The sequence below is a fragment of the Lycium ferocissimum genome, chromosome 9, assembly GCF_029784015.1.
Source record: "Lycium ferocissimum isolate CSIRO_LF1 chromosome 9, AGI_CSIRO_Lferr_CH_V1, whole genome shotgun sequence".
Lineage (NCBI taxonomy): Eukaryota > Viridiplantae > Streptophyta > Magnoliopsida > Solanales > Solanaceae > Lycium > Lycium ferocissimum.
The window spans coordinates 37935329-37954581 of NC_081350.1; the positions used below are offsets into that span (position 1 = coordinate 37935329).

The 19253-nt window shown below is 36.7% G+C and overlaps 1 protein-coding gene across 1 annotated transcript; it reads right to left on the reverse strand.

Annotated features, from left to right (window-relative positions):
• Nucleotides 1-416: 416 nt before the first annotated feature.
• Nucleotides 417-7143, reverse strand: LOC132030607 (cation/H(+) antiporter 18-like). The gene is made up of 4 exons (XM_059420309.1): nucleotides 6828-7143; nucleotides 4815-5070; nucleotides 2081-3082; nucleotides 417-1825 (listed from the first exon to the last, which is right to left on the reverse strand). Exons 2-4 carry the CDS (start codon nucleotides 5007-5009, stop codon nucleotides 611-613), a joined length of 2412 nt encoding a protein of 803 aa, XP_059276292.1. The 5' UTR covers nucleotides 5010-5070; nucleotides 6828-7143; the 3' UTR covers nucleotides 417-610.
• Nucleotides 7144-19253: the final 12110 nt, after the last annotated feature.

Here is a 19253-nt window from a genome sequence, read left to right on the forward strand (position 1 = left end):
CATATGCTCCTTAGTACGGTACAACTAGTTATGAATTTATTAGTCACTTCAATTTTTATTAATGAAACAAAAAAATCCATCGAGATTTTAAAATTGACAAATATTTTGTTTTCGTTTATAACATGAGTATAAAAAAAGTATAGAAAAATAAATTTATGTGTACTTTTATTTATAACAGGTAAATGAGATACAAATATCAAATGCTAGTATAACATATCAAAGACCTCACTATAGCAGCTATGAAATTTTCAGACAAACGCTTCCACTATAGAGAGGTTTGACTGTACATTGCAGTTACTCATCTATCATTCAGTACAAAATCCAACAGTGGTTCAACAACCAAGACAAACACTGCTAAATCTAAGGCAGCAAAGTTGAAACTCATAAAGGAACAAAAAAGATTGATGCAAATGCCATTTAGCAGCAAATAACTTGAAGAGTTTGCAGTTTTACAGTAACAGAACAGAAGGTAAACCAAGGGAAACAAGTACATGTATATAAAGAGCCTTGAGTACTAGTAATGTTCTTTCTTTAGTTGGTAATTCATTCTTGATATATTACTGTACATTGAATACTTAAAAACCTTGATGAATTGCTAGCAAATCTACATTTATTCTGAATCACAATCGCCGTCTGATGACTCTCCTTCCTTCAAAGAACTGAGAGATTCTCGGGGTAACTGGCTCCGATACTGCTGCACCACCAACACCGATGCTGAAGTTGAAAATTCCGGCGATGTCAACAAGTTCCCCAAAGACCCCAATTCTGGACAGTCACTTTTTTTATCCAAAGCTACAACTACTTGTCCCTCGGGCATTCTGCCAACCAGAAACAGATTGCAGCGGTTGTACTCGCGGATTGCTTCTATAGTCCCTCGAGCATCTTTCACGGTCCTCTCCTCGAATTTTACTGAGACATCTATGGAAGACTTGTGCTTTACATCAGCAAGGAACTCTTCATCCTCAGATCGAGCCTCGGGGCTAGTGTTGTTGTCGTTCATTTCCACCTTGACACTTTTCCCGGTAACCTCGGGGTCCACTATGAACCGAACCACCACCAAACTAATGCCAGGGTGCTCGGCTATGCGGACCCCATAAGCAAGCGCTTCGCGATCATCATGGCCACCGAAGAATAAGGCAGTTATTGAAAAGTCAACATTACTTGAAGATATATGAGCAGCTCCACCGAGACCCCGGTCAACTAATATGCCAACCGAACATGGTGCATGCTGAAGAACTCTCCTGTTCACATGCCTAAGATCGGCTCGGGTTGTTTCCAAATGTCCATCAAGTCTCGGGTGCTTATGAAACGGGAGAATTATCATTGCAACCCTTTTTCTCTCAGCACTAGTAACTATGTCCTCGTGCATGCTGTTCATAGGAGATATTGCAGTAGTCGGTCGAATAGAAACCTTACTTAGATTCGAGAAAGTCTCGAAAGCTACAACGATTTGATTCGAGTCTTGCACCTGTTCGGTGTTCCAAAAGGGCAGTCCGTTCTTTTTCGCCTTGTGGACCATAAGGATTGCAGAAGACCTTTCCGAAAGCTCCATGAGATGCATTGCGTAGACACGAAGCCCTTCCCTCTTCTCAGTACCCCGAGAAACCTCAATGAGATTCAGCATTGCAGGAATGTTCCTTGTGCTGTGGAAGCATGTCAAGATTCGGAGCTGTTTACTTGTGTTTTTCCTCTCAATAGTTCTGTGTTTGTATGCTGTCACAGCCAGTTTAGCCGGCTTATATACTGATATCACTATAGGTGTCGTGATGAACGTCGTGAAGAGAGCCATCAACACCATAATGGCAAATGTCTGATCGTTAAGCACCTGCAAAACCGATCATCGGTCAAAAAACGATACTACAAAACTATTAGTACAGTCAGACCTCTGTATAAAAGTCATCCTCTATAATAGCATTTCATTATAACAGCCAGATTTACTGTAGAACCGATTTTTCATGTTATGTTGTTTCATAACAGCATTTTGCTACAACAGCCAAAAATTATCGAAAAACATGATGCTGTTATAGAGAGGTTTGACGGTAAATCTAAAATGAAGGAAGTTTAATCAAGCTGAACTTACTCCTCTATCTTTGCCTATGTTGAGAACAATGAGTTCCACCAACCCTTTAGTATTCATCAAAAAACCGAGAGTTACAGCCTCTTGGAACGGCATTTTGCACAGTAGTGACACCACAATAGTGCCAACAATCTTCCCAAAACACGCCGTAAATATGACAAGAACAAGAAGACCCCATGATTGAGCCCCTTGAATAGTAGCTACATTCGTTTTCAATCCACTGGACACAAAGTAGAGAGGAAGAAATAGACCAGACACGAGATCCTCGACTTTTTCCACTAGAGCACCCGCGAATGGCCCTTCCTTCGGGACAAGAACTCCGAGCACAAAAGCTCCAAACAGGGCGTGAATACCAATCATGTCGGTAACAAATCCTGCAGCCAAAACAGCTGCCAGCGTAGCACAGACGTATTTTTCATCTACAGGCTCACCCTCGGAACAACGTCTAGCCATCCATTTGAATATACGAGGAGCAATGAATATGCAGAGGAGCACGAAACCGGTCCCACTCAAAAGGACCCACAACGAAATAACGGGAGATTTACCAGCTCCAGAGAGGGCAACAGCTAGAGCAAGTAGAATCCACGCAGCCACGTCATTGACCGCTGCAGCAGACATGGCCATTTGACCGACATCTGTTGTTAAAAGCTTGAGTTCAGCAAGGATACGAGCCAAAACGGGGAAGGCAGTGATAGAAAGGGCTACTCCCATGAAGATCAGAAAAGGGCCTTGATTAACTCCTTGATTTATAGTTGCCCGTAGAACAAAGGATGTTCCAATTCCTAATGCCAATGGGAGACTGATTCCTGCAAGGGCAATGCTTAGAGCTTTCTTTCCAGTCCGACGAAGGGATTTTGGATCTAGTTCAAGTCCAACGAGGAAGAGAAAGAAGAGGAGTCCGAAATTGGCTAAGGTATCGAGTACTGTAAGGCTCTTCGGTGGAAATATAGCTTGCAGATACTTTTCGTTGCGGCCTAAAGCAGATGGACCTAGTAGAACCCCTCCCTAACAAAAGAAAAAATCAGATCAGCTCAATTCCTTGAACTAGCAAGTAACAATCAATGTAATAATTAGATGCTCTTATGGGACCTTAGCACAATTATCATTCAAACATTCTTCCATGATATCACAAATCATTAATATAAGACAACTCAACCACAATAAATAGTTTAGACTCATCATTAGTGGCATATATCTAAGAGAGTTAATCTCTACTATATTCATTGACAAGTTCTAATTAGATCCTTTGCATTATGATAGCTAATTGGTTTTACTCCTTACATACTCAAAACTTTAGTCAAATCAGAGGAAGACTGGAGTAAAATTCATCTAAAGTTCTTCATGATTTTTTCATTGTGATGTTAAATAACTGGCAACTTCTCCATCAAGATCAAATCATATTGGAGTCTCACAGGTGAATCAAATGAAATTAGATTACAATAATAGAAACTTAGAATTATGATCTCAGACAAGTTCCAATTTTTCTGGAATAGATGTTCCTTAGGTTGGATTTCAACTGCCAGCTTTAACCAACAGTAGCATATCAAATGCTTTAGGATTAGTTAAAGTCTTCATATTTGATTCCCAATATATGCTTAAGCAAAAAGGCTTGCTTTAATGACAAATTACCAAGGAATCATCTAGGGAACTTAACAGTTAGGAGAAAAATAATAGAGGACCATGTGTTTTTTGAGTTAAATCTAAACTAACAAAAGGAACAAGAATGCTGAACTTTCAAGATAACAATATAAATATACTTTATCAAAGTATAAGCAACATAAATATATTACACCAATCATCCTTCCCACAAATGTTTCCTAGAAGAGGGCAACTATAAAGCTTATAGGAGAAAATTGTGAAACATAATGTATAACTCAAGAAAAAGTTGAAAACACCTGCATATTGGGTAAATTAGTGAAACACAGTAAAACTCAAAAAAAAAAAAAAAAAGTGAAAGCACCTGCATCTAAGTTTTGGTGGACAAAATTACCGAGTAATTGTGCTGGAAAGAGTTAATAAGTGTCCACATTGGCGGGTGAAATTATTCTATAGTCAAAATTTCAACTGAACCGATCATTTTCAATTGAAAAATCACTAAACGTTCAAAAAGAAAACAATTGAATGCATAATTAAAAAATGTGATGGGTCCACTATAAGAACCTAAAGGTTACAAGTTCGACCCATCAAATTTAAATCCGAAATCCATCTCTAAGCATCCAAGAAATGGTAGAGACGCGTCCAACTATAAGCTTATTGGAAAAACCGTAACACAACAAATAAAACTCAAGAAAATAACTAAAAACACCGTCATCTCCCTAAGTCTTGTCGGTAGTAAGTATCCTCAGATGTAGCATATAGTCAACAAATTCAACTTAACCCATCATTTTAACACAGAGTAAACTTGTATTAAGTTGCAAGGACTCTCCGAAAATGTTGTCACACCCATGTCGGATTCTAAAAATGCACTACTTTTAGAAAATTCAACACTTGTCCACATTTCTAAAGAGTCCTAGCAACATAGTACTTTTATATGTGAAAAATCACTAAACTTTTTTGTAAAAAAAAATTGATCCCATAATTCTAAGTGTGTCATGAGTTCAACGGCAAGAATTTAAAGGTTTGAACCAATCAAATGTCCATTTGCATGTCCGGCACGATAATCAAGGTGCACGCAAACTAATCCGAACACCACTGATACACACAAGCATAAAGTAAAATAGAAATAATATATACTTACAACAATCTCAGCAATGACTCTAGGTTGTCTCAATGGTCTGAGAAGATAAGCAAGAAGACGAGTAAGCACAAGAACTAAACATATCTGAACAATGGCCAAAGGAAGTGCATAGTCCAATGGATTATCCCCTTGAAATACTCCATTAGAGGCTGCTTTCATTAGTGATGGACACTCCACAGTTTCATTTGAAGCCATAATAAAACAACCCCACTTGATCAAATCACAAATTAAATGATTAAATCTTTCTCTTCAATCTCTGCAAAATTTGTACATATTCAAGAACACAGAGTCATATGATAAAGAGTCTCTTTTTGCTTATATATATAGATGGGATTAATGAAATCCTAGTGATATAATCAAATTTATTACGGGATTTAATCCTAATCCAGTGCTGATTTAGATTTCGGTCACTTCACTAAATTAGCGGAAAGATTAACTTCCGTGAAAATTGCTAATTTGTCACTTTTTTTTGTTTCCCTTTCAGACCCTAGTAAAGTATTTGTGCATGGAGAAATATTGATAAGAGTCTACAATCTTCTTTTTTTTTGGTTAAAAGAGTCTAGAATATAGAGCGCCAGATACATTTAATTTTTTTTCTTTCCCGAGTAAGATATATGTTTAATTTAGTTTCGTGTAACATTTATGTAAAGTTAAAAAAAGGACATGCAAAAAAGAAAATTTACTTCCTCCCCAGAAAAAATCAGCCGATTCAGAATTTTGGTCCCTTAACTATTAACAAATTTTTATTTTAGTCCTTGTAATTTCTTACAAAACATATTTAATCTTTGATTGATTGAGTTTTTAGTCCCTATACCATATGAAAATATGTTATATTTGGACTTTCTTTAGAACTATAATACAGTCAAGTATGAAGTAATAGTACAAATTTAACATGAAACATGATAATTAAGCGGTGAAACAATTGGTAATCATGGCAAATTTGTGAATATTAATTATTCACAAGCAAAGGGATCAAAAGTGTGATTCAATCAATTAAAGATCAAATGTGCTTAATTAAATATTACATGCACCAACATTAGAATTTATCAATTAAGAGACCAGAAGTGCTATCAACCCAATTTTAACGTAAACTTAACCATTGAACTTTTTTAAATTTTTACTAAATGTTATTACAATTACAAAAAAAAAAATTAAAAAAACTCTTATACTTAAAATATTTAAAAAAAAAAAACAGAATTAGATAAAAAAAAATTAGCGTAAAAAGACAAAAAGGAAAATCTAACGGTATTGTCGCATTATATTAAAACCTTAATTTGGCTTCTAGCGTATATTAATGCTGGTAGAGGGTGGCAGAAATTAGTTATGTCTATTAATTAACAAATGAGGAAAACTAGACTCATTGACAACCTTATACGTGTCTTCCTTTTTTCCAGCTGAATCATATTGCTCCAGTTTGCCACCTCAATGACCCTATGTAGATTCCTTCCTAATTATTTGCCTCATCATGATCTATTTTCCGTTTAGGTTCATAATCTTGAATTCCAATATTTGTGGCTATTCATTTAAATTCGCGTCAGAGAAATAAATTATGCTCTATTAAAATAATATTTCTAATCCTCATAATGCAAACATGAAATTTATATTACCACCAAAGTGTGAACTCACTCTTGCAGATGTGAACTCACTTACATAGTCTTTTTGCTTTATTTCATGCAAAGAAATTACTGTATGAGGAGTCAAAGAAAAAAAAAATTGATCATAATTTTAAAGAAATTACTATCTGAGAAGCAAAATTATTTGGGCTTTCTTCTCTACAATCACCCAAATGGCAGCAACAGAAATTATAACCTCCAAAATCCTTCCATTGCTAAGCTACATAGATGCCTAATGTTTATTTGTTACATACTTGTGATAATTACATGTACACATGTATGTGTAAATATGTCATATGTATTGTATGAAGAATGATGATTCGTTTGATGAGAAATAAAAAGAACAAAAATTCTAGCGCTTAAAGTTGAATCAACTATTTTCGAAGTAAATGAGAAGTACCTGAATTATGAGAAATTTGGTTATCTGTTCACTATTGCAGCATTTCTTTGCAACTTTTAAACAAATAATTTTTGTAGGGAAAAAATCTAGCTTTGTGGGATTAATATATGCTTAATAATTGTTTGGATGATGACAAAATGAGAGATGTAGTGAGGGAAAGAGGAAAGGAAAAGACAAAGTAATGAGGAAACAGAACCAAACAAGCTAGAGACGAGAGAAGAATAGGTTCGGTTCTGTCTTTTCGAGAAAAATTAAAGGTTTTTGTCTTGTACTACTCTTCTTCAACTTCACTATTGCTATTGCTATTTATACCAATTTATGCTCAAGGGAACTAGGGACAAGATCCACTCTACTTGAACTATATAGGAAATTTAATAATTTTAAGATATATATATACCTGTATTAAATTAATTAGAGATTTTAAATTTCTCACTGAATGAAAGAAAGTAAATTGGTGTTAGAATTAGAAAAGAAAAAAGTAATAGCATTAATGCTTTAAAAAAGATCAGATTAATTATATGTAACCATGGCAAGAGATATAATTTGGAAATATATTAAAGTTTTCCTTTCGGTGCGTGTGAACTAGTAGCCTGTTTGGCCAAGCTTATTTTTCTCCCAAAAGTATTTATTTTTTCAATAAGTGCTTATTTTAAAAAAAGTGAGATGTTTAGCCAAGCTTTTGAGAGAAAATAAGTCTTTTTTGGGAGTAGCGAGTTGAGTTTTTTAAGCCTAAAAAAAATAGTTTTGCTCCAAAGACTTTTTTTTGAAAAGTATTTTTGAGAAAAATACACTTAGAAGCACTTTTAAAAGCTTGGCCAAACACTAATTCTTTCAAAAGTACTTTTTTAAATTAATTGGCCAAAACACAAAGCTTTTAAAAAAAAACTTTTTAAAATAAGTTGTTTTTTATAAGTTTCTAAAAATGTTATGGAGATAATTTGGAAATATATTAAAGTTATTTCTTTTGGTGGGAGTGTGTGTGTTTGGGTTGGGGCCGGGGGGAGGGGGTGTCGAGAGCGAAACTTCTTAATTAATTAGAAGTATTTGGATTAAGATAGTATATACAAAGAAAGTTGTATAATGGCTGGCAAATGTTAGAAAAAGAAGCAAGCTGCATGTTTTTGCCAGTCAGTTTCAAGAGCACGTGCAGCACTAGACTTATAAGTTATGAAATATACAGTACAAGAGGCTATCATTATAATGAAGTTCACATTATGGCTGTGGGCAATCTTAAGTAATTAATTGTCAAATACATTTTTTACCATATCCACTTGTGTTTGCCTTTAATAGTTTAATCTAATTTCTACATTAAGCACTCAATTAAGATCTACAACAACCAATTAAAAAAATTGTGGCTTGTCATTATTTTATTTTATTTTTTAATGTGGAACTTACAGAGTAACAAAGCGTTGATTTAACGAGGTAGCTAGTGTGTGACGTATAATAACTTGACATTTGAAATTTGACCTTTTGATTATTTGTATTTTGGGGGAATTCAAATGTAATTCAATTATTTTAATTATGTGATCAAAAATAGTTTTATAATTTCTTCCTCTATGAGCGAGACTCCATCCAAATCTGCCACTCCCCGGAGCTGGAACAACTTGTTCTTCCTGACCCGATTCAACGCCAAAAAATGGCTTGTCCCTACCATAAAGTAATCATATTTCCTGAAGAAAGCATATGTTCCTTGATCTCTAAGATATTTCATAAAACTCTGTATGGATCCTCAATCACCAATCCTATATGACATTAATCTCCCTTTTCTCTTTTTAGTGGTCTTGTCAAATGAAGAAGGGGCATCTAATGTTACAAGTATCTAAAAGTTTGATTAACACCATGTTAACACTTGGGAGTGAAAATAATAATGATAATTAAGGCAAGCATGAATTAATACGTCTCTTTCCATGGTCAAGCCTTCAACTAAAAGTATACATGTGATTTTCCAGAAGGAAAGCCCCCAAAAAGTGGGATTTAAGGGGCCAAAATACACCAATTTGTTCAAAATGTTCCCTGCACTTCCATTTTTGAAGTAAACAAATTTATAAAATTGATATAGCTTATGAATTCTAATTTCTTTTTACACATGGTCGATAGTTCAATACGTCTGTTATTTCTTATTTTTCACACTATATGCTGCAATATATGAGAGATTCTTTCTTATCTAGACGTGAATATAATAATAATGAAAAAAAAAAGGTTTGTCATCAACACTATTTATAACTAGGATTTAAATTATATACACTGGCAAATAACAAATTTTGTACTATAATTTTCATAATGTGACTAATTCTACGGGGTACGTACTTGCTATTTCCCACCAATACAAGATTATACAAGGTTGTCCATAAACGCTTGGACAGGTAGGAATAATTCACCTAGTATTTTTGCTTTTGTCAAAACTTGACCTCATGATTCTCAACTCACTTCATTAACTACTAGTTTTATCAGATATTTTATGTTCTTTTATCATATTTTTGGTTACCAATTCTCTCTTAGTATAAAGAGAGTGACTTTTAGGTAGCTAATTATAAAAAAATAAAAAGGTGTACTTTAGCCTACTCACAGAGACCTCATAATGTACGACTAATTTTTATTTTTTGAGGATGATAGACGAAATAATACTACTGTCATTTATGCGTGATTTTTTTTGTCTTTTCATATACTTTTTTGAGCTAGCGACAGTTGATGCTCGAGTATCTCATGAAATCTGACCCCCAAAAAAGTAAAACTCAAGGGTAGATAAAAATTTAAAAACAGAGAATTTTGATCCCTCTACTTTTTGTCAACCAAATCTTTCTTTTTAAGTTCCCTCATTAATTAAGTTCTTCCAAAAGTGATGGTCCGACTATACAACTACGGTCTACGTAATGAATATAAATTTGTAATTTCACGTGCATGCATCTTTATGCAACAAGTATGGGATGACTAGTTAAAACTCTTTAAAATAAAGTGATTTATAGAGCATGCAAATGGATAGGCCCGTGAGTCTTTATTATTTCTATCTCTCTCTCTTTTCTTCTTTTTTTTGGTTATCCAATGCCTCAATGTATAATCCTGTGATTGCAACCAGATATTGCCTTATTGACTTTCCAGTTGGGGATGTTGCTAAATTTTCCATTATGGTTGATTTATGCAAATGTCCTTTTTTACACCCCTACTTAGATTTTTTGTCCCTATTCTTAAAAGTTATGAAAGATATAATATTTAGAAAATAGCCTTTCTGATAACATGAGACTCGGGTCTAATGTAAGTTCATATACATCTCTACCTTATAGACAAACATTAGATTGTCATCTAACATTTTCAATAACATTACAAAATTTTAGATCATCAAATAATATTTCTTGAAATATTTTTAATTTACTCAAAAAGCATCTTTAAATCGTGGTGTAAAGGATCCATATAAATTGCAAATGTGACAACCGGTGAAAATTATGTGTCACTGTGCAAATGCTCATAGTGAATTTCTGAATTGAGAATGTACGGCCCAAATTTCAAGTGAGGTCCAATTAGATCTATAGAAGGCCCAATAAGACCAATTTTATGATTGATCCCTGTCCATTTGATGGAATTTCATTGTTACAGCTGTAGTGTCTTTTGGAATTGGTATTAAAGTGTTTTAATTCTACAATGATGCGGTAATGTATCAGAATGCTAAAAAATTACACGAATAAATAGATTATTAGAACCAGTGAGTTTAAAATTTTAGTGATTTTGTCCTGCAAGCACAATATTAAATAACGGAGTACCCTGTGGAAAGTTCATTTTTTTTGTGCGGCATGTCCTTCAAAGGCACTGGTCTTTAATTTTTGTCCTCCCCTAAAACTCCCTTAGTTCCCCTGCTTAGTAAAAAAAAATTTAAAAAAAACACAAGGTAGAATTCGAATTCGCAAGACAAAGTTTTGTCTCAAACTCTATCTGAGGCAAACTCTGCCTTAAGGTAGAGTTTTGCCTTCAGGCATGGCAAAACTTTATACCTGAAGGTAGAGGTTTGCATCAAGGCAAACTCTCTCTTTTTTTTTTTTTTTTTTTTTTTTAATTCAGTTAAAATTTCGCAAAACTCTGCCTTAAGGCCTAAATTTTGTCCGAATAGGCCTAATTTTGCTACGAAACTCTGCTTTGCGATTTTTTTTTATTGAGCCGGGGTTTGAACTCAGGACCTCGGGTATTAAGCGAAGGACAAAAATTAAAGACCACCTATTTGAGAGGCAAAAATTAAAGACCAGTGCCTTCAAAGGGCAATCGTGCAAATGACCCTGGAAAGTTTTGTTTTAATAAAATAAGGGCAATTCGCAGTAATGCCCCTTATTCGGGGTGGTCTTTAATTTTTACCCCTTAAATTGCTGGTCTTTAATTTTTTCCCTTGGTCTATAATACCCTAAGGTTCTGGGTTCAAATCCCGGCTCAGGTATAAAAATAAAAAATAAAATCGTAAGGCAAGGCTTTTGGAAAAGTCTGTCTTATGCGGCATAGGTTGCCTTAAGACATAACTAAAGTTCTGTCGGATCTGGCAGAGGTTGCCTTAGAAGGCAGACTTTTAGTTATGCCAAGGCAACCTCTGTCGAAGACAGCATAGGTTGTCTTAAGGCATAACTTTAGTTATGCCGGATGCAGCATAGGTTGCCTTATAAGGTAGACTTTTAGTTATACCTTAAGGCATAAGGCGTACTTTTCTTAAAGCCTTGTCTTGCGAAATTATTATTTTTTTGACTGAACGGGGGTTCGAACTCAGAACCTCGGGGTATATTCGGCCACTTTTTTAAGCGAAGGGAAAAATTAAAGACTAGCAATTTGAGGGGCAAAAATTAAAGACCACCCCAAAAGAAGGGAAATCCGCGGAAAAAAAAAATGATAAAATAGCGGAGTATCCTTCAAGCCCAAAACATAATTGGGCCGTTTGGCTCGTTAGAAAGGTTAAATTACGCAAATGTACCTTTTTAGGACCGTTTGGATTTTGTCCTTATTTTTAAAAGTTATGTAAATATAGTTTTTGAGATTGATAAAAGATCGTAATCTAACGTTTTCTCATGAAATTTTCAATTTACTCATAAGAAGTTTTTAAATCGTGGTTTAAAATGTCCATAAATTGTAAAGAAATAAAAAAGAGAGCCATTTACTAAATATTCTGTACCAAAGAGGAACAAGCGGCGAAAATTTATGCGTCGGAAACCAACCGATCCTCTATTGATAAAAGCTCAAGCACATAGGTGTGTTTGGTATGAAGAAGAATGGTTTTCACGAAAAATATTGTTCCCAGTGTATACGGTAAAAACCGGATATAACGTAAACCGATGAAACGAGGACCGAGGGAAGGAAGAGAGGAACGTGCCTGATGACATTCGAGCTAAACCGGAGGAGCGCTTGGACCGGAGCTGAGCAAGGACACCATTTGGCCCACCACCTTTATCGCCGAGACGGTCAGGGCCGTTGGTCCGGTGTAGCCGTTGGTCCGTACGACCGTTGGTCCGTACGACCGTTGGTCCGATGTAGCCGTTGGTCCGTACGGCCGTTGGTCCCGCATGAGCCGTTGGTCCGTATGCCGTTGGTCCGCATGCCGAGCACGCGAGCCACGCGTCGGTGGCGTCCCCGCCATGGTCAACCACCAACCATGCGTGTGTCGACGGCGCCGCGGGCCTAATCCCACCAAATCCGTTCGTAGCCGTCCTTGTTATTATTATTTTATCGCTCACGTTGTACGAAGCCCATGGAGGCAACACTATAAATATGGGGCATCCCCTCCTTTGTGGGTGGTCGGCTCCAAGGAAAAAGAACACTTTGTATTAGCAAATATATACAAATCTCTCTCTCAATACCGGATTTTGGTCCGGTTCATTGTGTTCATATCCTAAATCTATCTAATCAAGCAATACTCATATGTTATTAGATACACGAATCTTCACGGATCTCGATTATTATTACTTTCTTCGTATCATACCTATATATATATTTTCCAAATAATAGATTGAGGCTTAACCACGTATCCTATACCTACTCACAAATTTAATTGATTATCCGAATTCGAGGTAAACAGCTTGGCGCCCACCGTTGCTAGGATAATAGTGGCCTTCGATCTTGACTCATATCACACTCATCAAAATCGGAAGCGCCTGCGCTCTACGAGAACGGACTAAATGGCCGACGCCGAGCACCGGGTCATGTCAACAATACCGAAATTGTGGCGGAAAATGAAGGCGAGCGGCCACGAGGATTGCCAAACCCCACCGACCCTTTAAATACTAACAATTCAATTACTTTGTCCGGACACAAGTCCGAAAGAACCGGATACCCCGAATGATAATATTGACTTGCGTTTAATTTTTGAAATGTTGCGAGGGAACAGAGAGCAAAGAATTGCCGAACAAGGAATCGCAATAGCCCGGTTGCAAAACGGAGGAGATAAAGCGACCGGGGAAGACAACGAGTGTTGTTGAACCCGAAGAGATGAGGCACGGATGGCCGAAAGTAATGGGTCCGGGCTACTCATCCACCGAGGTTCTCGAGAATGCTCGAAACGTTAGCAAAGCGGGTAGACTCGACCGAAAAAAGAAAAGTGGAAACATACAACTCTCGGGTGGATCAAATCCCGGGCTCCGCCTATTTTGAAAGGGCCGGATTCTCGTTAGTACATCCAAAGGCCTTTTCCTCCGAGCGCGGCCCCGAAATTGATCCCGAAGAGGTTTAAAATGCCGACGTCCAAAAATATGACGCACAACGGACCTTGCGAGCACGTGACCTCATACACCATGCTATAAAAGGCAATGATATAGAAGAGGATGAAATCAAATCCGTGTTCTTGAAAAGTTCGGGAAACTCGGAAAAGGGAGCATTGACTTGGTACGATCATCCGCCCGAGCATTCAATCACTTCTTTCGAAATGCTCGCCGATGCCTTCATAAAAGCACACGCGGAGCCAAAAAGGTGCGGGCTCGGAAGGCGGATATTTTCGTATTGCCCAAAGAGACGACGAGTTACTCGCGTGAATTCGTCAATCGGTTCCAAAGTGAACGAATGGAGCTTCCCCGATTCCCGGAGGAATAGGCCGCACAAGCTTTCACAAAGCGGGCTCAATGTTCGGAGCTCGACGGCTTCGTTCAAATTAAAGGAAAGCTTGCCGGAATACGAGGTCGTAACATGGGCGATGTCCATAACCGGTACGCGTCGAAGATTCGGGTGGAGGATGACCAACTCGAGCTTCCCCGGGCCCGTAAATATGAACAAAGGTCCGAGAGGCCCGAAGAATTACGAACCGGAGGTCGTGTCATCGAGGAGAGTACCGCCATATTCTCGTTCGGAGGAATCAAGCTTTAGGTCGGACTAAGGTATGGACTCCTCGTGTTTTTCTATCGACCTCTTCTTTTTTCCGGAAGTCAAGTACCGGATAAAGTTAGAATCTAGGTCCGAAAACACGTGTTGCACTCTTTTCCTTAGTACGGTTTTGTCCCAAAACGGGTTTTCCAACAAGGTTTTTAATGAGGCAACAAGTACAACGTGTTACTTAACAAAATAAGGACAAATCGCCGGAACTCGGGGTCACGGCTTTATGAGTGGGGGCTTGATAGCGCTCGCCGATCTTGCGGCTCGGATAAGCACTGGGGACTTATACCCACATCGAGGTTTACCCCCTAAGTTAATGGAAAACGGAGGAGCTCAACAAATCAAGACCGGACCTTCTGCATTAGGTTCCGATGTAAGGACCAAACGATCATAATGAATCGTGTCCCATTCAACATTTGCCACGGCAAAATTAAGGCCCGGCCACCGGCCATAGCCTCCGATGTAAGGACAAAACGATCATAATGAATCGTGTCCCATTCAACATTTGCCACGGCAAAATTAAGGCCCGGCCACCGGCCATAGCCTCCGATGTAAGGACAAAACGATCATAATGAATCGTGTCCCGTTCAACATTTGCCACGGCAAAAATAAGGACCGGCCACCTACTAGCCTCCGATGTAAGGACCAAACGATCATAACGAATCGTGTCCCACTTAGTATTTGCTACGACAAAGGCGGAAGAAATAAAATTCTCGTATACGTACATTTCGCAATACAAAAATCTCGAGTGTCTTTCGATTAAATGGGCTTTCCCCGTGATAACCGCCATATTTCGCACTATCTCATTCACACACCCTATACCGGCACTATGGTCGAAATTCGACTTAGGCAACGAGGTCACAATGATCGGGAGACGAAATTTCCTAACTTCCCCAAACGGGGACTCGTTGCATCTAAATTTAGTCAAGGTCGAGAGTCGGTGTCCGAAAAATACCTGCCACTAAAAATGCCCATCGTGATTTGGAGACGTACGAATTCACAAAGCATCGGTAAGTCCTACGAGCACGATGAACTAAATGACCATGAGTCGACCTTGTCCTTAAAACGGACCAACGATTCTAGCAAAAACAACAAAGAAACTAGAGATGGAAAATGATTAGAGATGACGAAATGAAGAGAGAATAAAGTCAAATGAAGAAAGTAAAAGGGAGGAAGAATAAGGTGAAGGCTTGATTCATCCACTTCCGTTACTCCGATAGATCGTTGATCCGGAAAGCGTGTGGGGCTATCCGTATACGGTAAAACCGGATATAACGTAAACCGATGAAACGAGGACCGAGGGAAGGAAGAGGAACGTGCTCGATGACATTCGAGCTAAAACCCGGGAGCGCTGACCGAGCCGAGCAAGGACACCATTTCGCCCACCACCTTTATCGCCGAGACGGCCGGGGCCGTTGGTCCGGTGTAGCCGTTGGTCCGTACGACCGTTGGTCCGATGTAGCCGTTGGTCCGTACGCCGTCGGTCCCAGATAGCTCGTTGGTCCGTACCCGCCGTTGGTCCCAGATAAGCCCCGCACGCGAGCCACGCGCGTCAGCGGGCCCCGCCACGGTCAACCACCAACCACGCGTGTCGACGGCGCCGCCGCCCAATCCCACCAAATCCGTTCGTAGCCGTCCTTGTTATTATTATTTTATCGGGCTCACGCTTGTACGGCCTTACGAGGCAACACTATAAATATGGGCATCCCCCTCCTTTGTAAGTGGCCGGCTCCAAGGAAAAAAGAACACTTTGTATTAGCAAATATATACAAATATCTCTCTCTCAATACCGGATTTTGGTCCGGTTCATTGTGTTCATATCCTAAATCTATCTAATCAAGCAATACTCATATGTTATTAGATACACGAATCTTCACGGATCTCGATTATTATTACTTTCTTCGTATCATACCTATATATATATTTTCCAGCGAATAGATTGAGGCTTAACCACGTATCCTATATCTACTCACAAATTTAATTGATTATCCGAATTCGAGGTAAACACCCAGCCCAGCTCGACCCCACCTCATTTAATTGGAAATGATTGGGTTGATTAAGGTGGAGAAGTAAATTGACATGTGATTTTAAGATTAATCCCTTCAACCCAAACATGATGATTTGGATAGAACATGTTGAAAGTTGTATTTTTTTTAGTCCTTTTAAGTGGTAAAAACTGATTGGCTGCACATGTTGAGACTAGAAGAATTTAGAGTTGAGCACTAGAACAGAGGTTTCCCCATTAATTCTACTTAAAAACGTGTTCTGTTTTCCTTCCCTTATTTTCTTTTTGGCTGTATTTGATTTCAACCGTTGTTTTTGGTCTATACTATTCTAATTTTATATGTGTTTCTGCACCTAACAAAAGCAAAAGCATGTACCTTTTATTACTTCTCAGTTCTCACACAATCATGCCGAATATTCACCTAACAAACCCATTGAATTAAAACGAAAAAAATAATATTCTTTCAGTTTTAAATACTTTTTCATGTTTCGCTTATCAAAAATCAACTATATAAAGTTTAACTAACATTTTAAGATGTGTTTTTTCACCATATTGATTTAAGAAAAATTGCAACTTATAGTATTTTCTCATAAATTTTTTGAATATCTGAATTTTAGTTTCAAAATATTGAATTAATCTAATTCAATTTAATTCCAAAAATTAGTCAAATTAATTCTCGAAAAGTTTTCAAACGTGATAATTATTGTGGGACAAATGGGCTAGTCATTAAAAAAGGTTAAGTTAACTAGAATGGCCCCTTAAAGCACATAAAAGAACCCCAAAAGGTTAAGTTAACTAGAATGGCCCCTTAAGGCACGTAAAAGAACCCCAAAAAAGAGTAAAATTCACTGATTAAATTTATAAGAGTATGGAGTGGTATAGCTCACTCCACTTCCTCCTACACCAACTTTCCGCTTTAAGTTACAACAACAACATATCAAGTGTAATAGTTGTTTGGCTAAATTTTCAAAATTTATTTATTTTTAAAATTATTTTTTGAAACTATTTTTAGCGAGCAGTAATTTATGTTTGACTAATTAATTTGAAAAATACTTTTCTATTAGAGCATCAAATTGTACTTGAACTAGCTTTCAAGAACAACTTCTGCTACTATTAAAAACATTTATTTTTCCTAAAAACTTGTCAATCATATTAACTCTCTAAAATAATCACTTTTAATTTTTTAAAAACTTGACCAAACGAGCTATAATTAAGAGGAAATTTCTTAAGTAACATAAATTTAGTTGAGTCGACAGGTTTGTTTGTTCTATTGCTATTCTCATGGATGTTAAGGCCAGATTCCAACCTTTTCCGTTTGGAAAGGAAAAGATCACTAAACTAATCGAAAAGGTCCACTAAATATGAGACAAAGTATCGTGGTCCACTAAACTGATCGAAAAGGTCGACAATTAGAACGCATGAAGCAAAATAGAAAGGAGGAAAATATATCATGAGAACACGCAAAAGAAGGGAGAGGATAATCTGTCAAATTGCATATTGAGTAAGCAGTAGAAAAACAATAAAAACATTTTTACCACAAATAAAAACAAAACAGCCTTCCATGGGAACTGAACGAGAAAATGATGATATTAGTCTTCTATGTTTGGGGTAGATTTGAAATAGTCCCTTAAATATATTATTTTGGCTCTTTATGGTTATCAGTAGTAAGTACTTTTGATTTTTGTAAAAAAAAATTTGACAAATTATGTAAGTTAAATTTGAGGGGAATTTTGAAGGAAAAAAGGAGAGATTTAACGGAAATATAAGGAAAGTCCTATCAAATTTTGAAAACCGTAAGACAAAGCTTTACTAGAAAATCAAAAAAGATCAAAATAGCAAAAGTTGTACCTCAAAAAGTTGCATCAAACTCTAAGAAAGAGATCAAAAATAGAAGATACTGCAAAATTGCACGCCAAATGTGAGATTCTACTAAATGAATTTTTTCACAATTTCCGTCAAATCTAACAGACTAACTTACGAAATATTTGCGAAATAAAAGTTCCCACTTTTGACAGACTTAAAGCTACAAAAATGTTAAATTGCATATTTAAGAGATCACTTTAAACCTATCCCAAATAAGGGGTCATTTGTATTATTTTTCCGAAGTACTGAACCAACAAAACTTATAGACTTATAATCTAGTAATATTAGTGAAAAAAATTTACATAATAAGTGTCAATTCAATTTTCACTATATCCCTTCCGTCTTTCTTCCTGTTCTCCCAAATAAGAAAAACACAATTTTACCAAAAAAACACTTCATACACAAGTGTATGAAGTGGCTGAGCTCCCAAAACAAATATGAGACATGATGATAAAAACAGTTTTTTCATAGTATTGAGAATCTTAATAGTACTTTTTTTAAAAAAACAAATATTATTATTTCATGTCAATGTAAAAGCAGGCACGCACTAAGCCAAGACTGTCCTTTCTTGAATGTCAAAAAGTATAATATAATGGAAATTATTGAACAAAATGTGGTCTCAACCGACGCACACAATATACCACTACTATGCCTAATGCCTTGATTGATAATCTAACTTCAATTCACCTGGTCATGTCAACTTATAATCCATTTTCCTAATAATTTATGTGAATTATTGAGGCTCCAACTTAGGTTACTGTCCAAGATAATTTGAGGCACAATTAATTTGGAATATTCGCGCTAGAAAATTTTATTTTGTTAGGGAAAGTATTTCTTATCAAAAAATGATTCTATTTTAAGGAATCTTACTCGAAATTTTTTACTAAAGATGAAGGAATATTTATCATCCCATCATAATCTTTAGTGGTTTAGCGTTTATGTGAATGTGATATGGTAAAAAAATTATTTATTTATTTTTATTGCATATTCAGTGGATTTTGATGGACCAAAAGACAGTGATGCAACTTTATAGCCAACTAACTGATTGTATCCACAAAGTGTTTTCTGATTACAAGGGAACAGTGGCTGAGTTGAAAATAAGCCTTTTTTCTGTGTTAGAAACCACGTGTCCCTTCAATAATTTTACCTCAATGCCAATCAAGGCTAGACATATCATTGTGATTGTGCAGTGTCATGACTAAACTCTATTATTTTAATTTTTTGTTTTTTTTATTTATGAC